This window comes from Otolemur garnettii, unplaced genomic scaffold (genome assembly GCF_000181295.1).
Source record: "Otolemur garnettii isolate 467f Iridium unplaced genomic scaffold, OtoGar3 scaffold00225, whole genome shotgun sequence".
NCBI lineage: Eukaryota > Metazoa > Chordata > Mammalia > Primates > Galagidae > Otolemur > Otolemur garnettii.
Window position 1 is genome coordinate 1,833,596 of NW_003852620.1, and position 7,245 is coordinate 1,840,840.

The 7,245-nt window shown below is 45.2% G+C and overlaps 2 protein-coding genes across 4 annotated transcripts in view; one reads left to right on the top strand and one right to left on the bottom strand.

Moving 5' to 3' along the window:
* The window catches only part of NEDD8 (neural precursor cell expressed, developmentally down-regulated 8), a 12,343-nt gene extending 9,245 nt beyond the window's left edge, over nucleotides 1-3,098 (bottom strand). The window contains exon 1 of the mRNA XM_012812817.2: nucleotides 2,969-3,098. Within this exon, the coding sequence (XP_012668271.1) occupies nucleotides 2,969-2,986 (18 nt within the window). The 5' untranslated portion in view covers nucleotides 2,987-3,098. The remainder of the gene's footprint in view (nucleotides 1-2,968) is intronic.
* Nucleotides 3,099-3,136: 38 nt separating this feature from the next.
* The window catches only part of GMPR2 (guanosine monophosphate reductase 2), a 9,402-nt gene continuing 5,293 nt past the window's right edge, over nucleotides 3,137-7,245 (top strand). For 2 of the 3 annotated variants that reach the window (XM_023508147.1, XM_023508148.1), the window contains exons 1-3: nucleotides 3,645-3,761; nucleotides 4,222-4,342; nucleotides 4,489-4,608. In XM_023508147.1, the coding sequence (XP_023363915.1) occupies nucleotides 4,256-4,342; nucleotides 4,489-4,608 (207 nt within the window). In that variant the 5' untranslated portion in view covers nucleotides 3,645-3,761; nucleotides 4,222-4,255. Of the gene's footprint in view, nucleotides 3,572-3,644; nucleotides 3,762-4,221; nucleotides 4,343-4,488; nucleotides 4,609-7,245 lie in introns of those variants that run through there. The other variant, XM_012812818.2, reaches the window with a different exon arrangement.

Sequence of the window (7,245 nt, forward strand, 5' to 3'; positions counted from 1 at the left end):
GCAGGAGACTCGCTTGAGCCCAGGAGTTGGAGGTTGCTGTGAGCGTGATGCCATGGCACTCTACCCAGGGGGATAGCTTGAGGCGCTGTCTCAAAAAAAAAAAATCGAATAGGAAAAACAGCCAAGTGTTGTAGCAGGTGCCTGTAGTCCCAGTTATTCAGCAGGCTGAGGCAAGAGTATCACTTGAGTCCAAGAGTCTGAGGTTGCTATGAGCTATGATGCCATGGCACTCTAGCCAGGGCACAGAATGAGACTGTCTCAAAAAAATAAAAAGAACCATGGATTTTATAGTATCTTAAAAGGAAAAAAAAATAGCTCAGATATGGTGGTTCATGCCTGTAATCCTAGCACTTTGGGAAGCCAATGTGAGAGGACTACTTGAGGCCAGGAGTTTGAGACCAGTCTGGGCAATATAGCAAGACCGTGTCTCTACAAAAAACAGCAAAATAGCTGGACATGGTGGTTCATGATGCAGTCCAGGTAACAGAGCACCATTCTGTCTCAGAAACAAAAAATAACCTCCTTCCTCCTCCCCAAAAAACCCTGCACAAATGAGGGAAATAGGCACTCATAGTAAACAGAGTTGCCAAAGTAATCTGCAATGAGGAAATTAATGCATAATCTGGGATTAGGGAGTAATCTGATGCAAAAGCTCAAGGCAGACCTATACATTATGTTTTTTGTACACCAGGCCTTGGTTTAGATCCTATACTTTAGAGGGGCTATTACAGTAGGAAAACCCAGTTGGAGGTATCATACAGAAATAAAGATGTAAGTTAATGAGACTCTCTGAACAAAGTGAGAGTAATGGAAACGGAAAAAAAAATTAAGCAGAAGTTTCAAATGAAAAATCAGATCTTATAAAAGAACAATGACTAAAGAACTGCATTCTATTCACCTGGTAGATTGATATGAGCTGTGTATTGGGGAGTTGGCTTAAGATAGAAGATGATGCATTTAATTTTAAAAACCCAGAGATGAGGATTTAATTGCAAAGGATTATAGAACAATATGAAAGTCATCTACACAGAGACAACAGTTGAAAAATGAATAATTCACAAAGGAACTCTAATAAAATTTATCATTTGTATAGTAATTAACAGCTATCTCATTGCTTTCATATGTATTTAGCAAACAGAGATGTAGCAAACAAAAGACATAGAAGAGAGACCTGTTGGAGGCAGAAAGGTAAGCATCACAGAAAACTGGCAATTTTAAAGAAGTATTAAATAAAAACAGATTCGGCTCGGCGCCTATAGCTCAACCGGCTAAGGCGCCAGCCACGTACACCTAAGGTGGCAGGTTCGAATCCCCAGCCCGGACCTGCCAAACAACAATGACGGCTGCAACCAAAAAATAGCCGGGCGTTGTGGCGGGCGCCTGTGGTCCCAGCTACTTGGGAGGCAGAGGCAGGAGACTCGCTTGAGCCCAGGAGTTGAAGGTTGCTGTGAGCTGTAATGCCATGGCACTCTACCCAGGGGGACAGCTTGAGGCTCTGTCTCAAAAAAAAAATAAAAATAAAAATAAAAACAGATTCAAAGAAAAGACAAAATCTGGAACCCTGCTATTCAAAGTGAATTCTCAAAATATGTAACATCAGCCACCTGGAAGCTTGTTAGAAATGCAGAATCTTGTGCCCCAATCTAGATCCTTGGAATCAGAAGCAGCATTTCAGCAAAACAACTTAGTGATTATTTAGCATTTTAAAGTCTGAGAAGCTCATCTATAACAGTATTTTTTTTTCAAGGTTCCACATATAGCACTGGTTTCTTTTTTTCAAACAGCATTTTTTAAACTGCAGGCCTAAACCCACCATTGGATTTTAAAAACCACTTAGAATAGAATTGAAAATTTCAGAGCATATCACACATAGTAAGTTCTTTGTGTCTGTATGGGTCATAGTGTAAAATTTTTAGTGTGGGCTGAAAATAAAAATTCTTACCCAGCAGTATATTCTTATTTTCTATTTTTAAAAAAGTTGCCTGGAACCCACTGTCTATTAAACTGATCTCATGACTCTTAAGTTTGGAAAATAATGATCTTTAACATGCTGTTTGGCCTCAGACATTAGCTAAGACTCGAGAAAAGAAGGTTAACAATGACTGTTATGTATGGTAAATACGTAAGGAGCTGATGAAATAACGGTAGACTGACTTAGCTATAAAAGGCCAAATTAGAATTGGACTGCATCAATTATCGGTTTTGTCTTTGAAGATATAAAAGAGGAAATAGCAGATAGGTCCAATAAGCGTTGTTGTAAATTGGAGAATAAACACAGGCTTTAACAGATGACGATTAAGGAAACGTGGCTGGTACCAAGAACTAGGGCACTGGTAACTGACCTGTCTCAGTCAAGAAGTGAAGCTGGTCCAGGATGACTGACTCAAAAAAGCAAGTAACGACTGAAAACACTCCCTCCCAGCCCTGGTCCGTGAAGTATGGCCGAGATACTATATATACCTTGGCAAACACCAGTAAGGGCTCACAAACTAGCCCCTAGGAGATCACAGTTCTTTCAGGCTAATGTTTTTAGTGCTGTGTTTGGAGGCAGCCTACGGTAGGGCCGGGAGAAGCAGGTAACCCTGGGCATGAAAAATGAAGAGCAGAGCTTTTTACTCCAAGAATTCAAGAGAGAGGGGAGCCAAATTGCTGCTAGGCCTTCTCTAAGACTGCAGGAGTTCGAGTACAGTGAAACCTCGGACAAAATCGTCCTCATTCTGGGTCACGGTACATTCCTAGCGAGAAAGCAGGGACGCCAGAGACACTAGGGTCGTCAGGAAGGGTCAGCCCCTGCTCTCAAAGCCCTCCAGGGGCCCTCCTCTTTCCCAACACCCTTCGCGCGGAGCCCTGAGGCTGTCAGCACCCTCCAGGCTCGGGAAAGGCGTGGTTTTCCTTCCCCACTTTTCCCGTAAGGCACAGCTGCCAGCCCAGTACCACTGCGTCTTGGCAAGGCTGGAGGTGCTCCCACCTTCACTTTAATTAGCATCTTCTTTCCAGTTTGGGGCTGCACACGGATAAATTGCTGCTTCTGCCGCTGTGGTCCCTGCTGCCGCTCTCCAGCACTCCGCCGGTGGAAGTCACTTCTGCTTCCGGGTCACTATCTGGCTTCACACACCCCCCCCCCCCGCTTCTTTCCACCGGGCTCCTGAGAGGCTCAGGGATGCTCCCGGGTTTGGGTGCAGTGGCTTAGCAAATAAAAAGAAGGCGGCCAGTTTAGTTACGACGGAGATGACATCTCTGAGATTCTTAGAGTCCCTAGCGAGCCCGGGCTAGCGGAAAGCCGGAACGGAACGAATTTCTCCCATCACGCCAGGGAGCAACTCGCCCCGTTCTACGCTGGGAGTTGTAGTCTCCCGCCCCTCGGATCCAACGGCAACCGGACTGTGTGAACCCTGTTACCCAGAAGGCCTGGTTCGGTCGCTATCGAAGCTGGAATTCCTGGCTAGTGGTTCTCGCCCGTAATTAGCGGAACCTGTTGGTGTGGCTCACCAGGCTTAAGGGGGCTGCTCGAGACTAGTTGCTAAGCGAAGGGATCTTTGGTCAACTGTCACCTGGACCAAGGCAACAGGAAGTGAGTAGACCTGTTCCGGAAGCTGGTTATGGGAACCAGCTTACTCCCCTTTAGATCAGCACTTACTCCATTGGTCTCTGCAGGGGTGGGAGAAGGAAGTGTAATGGGGTAAATGAACCCTCAGGCTCACTCACAATCCCTTCCCAGTTTTCCTTTCCAACAAACAGTACCTGAGATGAAGACACCAAAGGTAATTGCAACCACGGGACGGGTCAGGGCGACAGGTTTCAGGGACCACACCTCGGTCGGTGCTCGACTTTCTTTCTTTTTTTTTTTTTTTTGAGACAGAGCCTCAAGCTGTCCCCCTGGGTAGAGTGTCGTGGCATTATAGCTCACAGCAACCTCCAACTCCTGGGCTCAAGCGAGTCTCCTGCCTCTGCCTCCCAAGTAGCTGGGACCACAGGCGCCCGCCACAACGCCAGGCCATTTTTTTTTTGGTTGCAGCCGTCATTGTTGTTTGGCAGGTCCGGGCTGGGGATTCGAACCTGCCACCCTAGGTGTACGTGGCTGGCGCCCTAGCTGGTTGAGCTATAGGCGCCAAGCCGGTGCTCGACTTTCAACTTCTTAAACGAGGAGAGATGAACCCTGTTGCCAGCCAGACGAGGGCGAAAGCCCAAGGGGATGTTGGTCCTTATAACTTTGCTTTCCAGCCTTCAAATTCATCGCTATCCCGAGGCTCCTGTCATGTCTCATATCGACAACGACGTGAAACTGGACTTCAAGGATGTCTTGTTGAGGCCCAAACGCAACACCCTTAAGTCTCGAAGTGAGGTAAGCGAGTTCCGCTACGTCTGTTCTTGACCCCAAGCTCCTGATCAACTGAGAAAGGTGCCCAGTCCTTGTCCTAATGCAGGACATGCTTTTTTTTGTTTTGTTTTTGATGAATGAAATGCTCAGTTTCATATTCATATCTGCAGGTGGATCTCACAAGATCCTTTACATTTCGTAATTCAAAGCAGATGTACACTGGGATCCCCATCATTGCCTCCAATATGGATACTGTGGGCACCTTTGAGATGGCCAAGGTTCTCTGTAAGGTAGGACTTCCCTCATGCCTCTTTTCCATTGTTGTCCAGTTCCCTTAGCTGACTGCAGGCTAACTGGATACCCATCCTCAGTAGCTCCTGGCATTTAGCAGTCGGGGTGCTCTGATTTACTATTAATATCTTATCTAGTAAGGCCCCATTATCTGTTAAATTCAAAGGGCCATCTGAATTAGTGAGATTCAAAGATAAGTTTTGCTCCCATTTTTCTGTTATATGAACAGAATTTTCCCTTTTGTCCTGTCTAGCAGTTTATACACTTTGCCATCTTTTCTCATTACCCAGGTTCAACCCCTCCTGACCACATTCATTCCTCCAATCACACCATTGTTCACAACACAAAGCATTCAGTGTTTTAGTCTAGAAATTAAATATGGTTTGAGGATTCACAATTCCTTTTTTTTGTTGTTGTTGTTTTGAGACAGGGTCTTGCTGTATTGCACAGGCTAGAGTGCAGTGGCATCATCATAGCTCACTACAGCCAAACTCCTGGGCTTAAGCGATCCTTTTGCTTCAGCTTCCTGAGTAGATAGGCCTACAGGTGTGTGCTGCAACGCCTAGCTAATTTTTCTGGGTTTTTTTTTTTGTAGAGACAGGGTATTCTTGCTCTTGCTTGGGTTAGCCTCAAACCCCCAACCTCAATCAGTCCTTCCGCCTGGGCCTCCCAAAGTGCTATGATTATAGGCATGAGCCACCCTGTCTGGCCCCCTTTTTTCTTTTTTTAATGTTCATCTTTTAAGTCCTAGGTTCCTGAGAGTTTCTGGGCTGTGTCTCAGTTGGAATTTTTCTGATATACAGATTGTTCACTTTAAAAATGAAGATGCTGGCTCGGCGCCTATGGCTCAAGCAGCTAAGGTGTCAGCCATATATAACCAAGGTGGCAGGTTTGAATCCAGCCCGGGCCCGCCAAACAACAATGACAGCTGCAACCAAAAAATAGCTGGGCTTTGAGGCGGGCGCCTGTGGTCCCAGCTACTTGGGAGGCTGAGGCAGGAGACTCGCTTGAGCCCAGGAGTTGGAGGTTGCTGTGAGCTGTGATGCCACAGCACTCTACCCAGGGGGACAGCTTGAGGCTCTGTCTCAAAAAATAAAATAAAATAAAATAAAAATAAAAATGAAGATGCAGCTGTCAGTGATAATAACATGCCTCTATACTTATAGCTGATGAGGGAGATAGTTACCTGGGCTCTTTGAGAATACATGCACTCTTCTGGTTAATCCACATGGCCCTGGATGATGGATTCTGCTACTTTTTGCAGCTCCAATAGTCTAAAGGACTACATCTCCATTTTTCTATTTTTGATTGCTATCTTTGTAGAATGTCTGTTGTCATTTGTTTGGGTTGATAAATATGCAGTTTTATTACTTTATTCCTATTGCTATTCACTAACTGCTTAGGAATCTTGCTTGTTGCCTATTGTCTGCCTGCCCTAATCAGTAGAGTTTAGAAATGGTGAATGTGACTGCAGAGTTAACAGGCATACTGTAATACATGAACCTTAATGGGACTGTCTTGATGCTTTTTTTTTCTTTTTTATTAAGACAGAGTCTTACTCTTTCCCTAGCTAGAGTGCCATGGCATTAGTCTAGCTCCCAGCAACTTCAAACTCCTGGGCTCAAGTGCTCCTTCTGCCTCAACCTCCCAAGTAGCTGAGACTATATGTGCCCACCATAACATCCAACTGATGTTTCTATTTTCAGTAGAGCTGGGGTCTCACTCTTGACAGGCTGGTCTCGAACTCTTGAACTCAAGGGATCATCCTGCCTCAGCTTCTTAGAGTGCCTCAGCTTCTCAGAGTGCAAGGATTACAGGCATGAGCCTTTCTTGATGTTTTGAGACTGGTTTTCAATGTTGCTGATGATGCTAAAGAAATCTGACTTTATTTTGGAGATAGAGCCAAGTCTCACAGTCATTAAAAAGGTTGGATGCAAGGAAACATCTTTTTCTAGGCTTAGTATGTAATCATATGTGCTCATCATGCCCTACTATGCTAGTGTAGCTCCTAGGTCTGATGACCTCCAAGAATGATTTTTCTATGTTCATCAATGTGTTGATGGTATTGTGTTGCTGAGAAAGGAGAACTCAGTACCAGCTTTAGTTAGATAGTGTTCATCCCTGAGTGAGTATAGCATTTCCTTGTTGCTGGCTAATATATGACTTCCTTGGTTTCTTGTCAGTTGCAAGATCTGTCCTCTCAGCCAACTGCTGTCTGTGTTTGCAAGTATTATGTACTTTTGAGGCATTCTCAGTGGTCTTTGAATACCTTTCTCAAAGTATTAGGATATTGTTTACAGTTTGTCGAGCTAGAGAATATAAGACCAATGAGTCATTATATCCTTAAATTTGATTGGTTAAAATAGAATGAATGGGGTGGCGCCTGTGGCTCAAAGGAGTAGGGCGCCAGCCCCATATACCAGAGGTGGAGGGTTCAAACCCGGCCCCTGCCAAAAACTGCAAAAAAGAAATAGACTGAATGGGCATGGTGGCTCACGCCTATAATCCTAGCACTTGGGAGGTGGAGGCGGGTAGATTGCCTGAGCTTACAGGTTCAAAACCAGCCTGAGCCAGAGTGAGACCCCGTCTCTAAAAACAGCCAGGCATTGTGGCAGGCACCTGTAGTCCCAGCTACT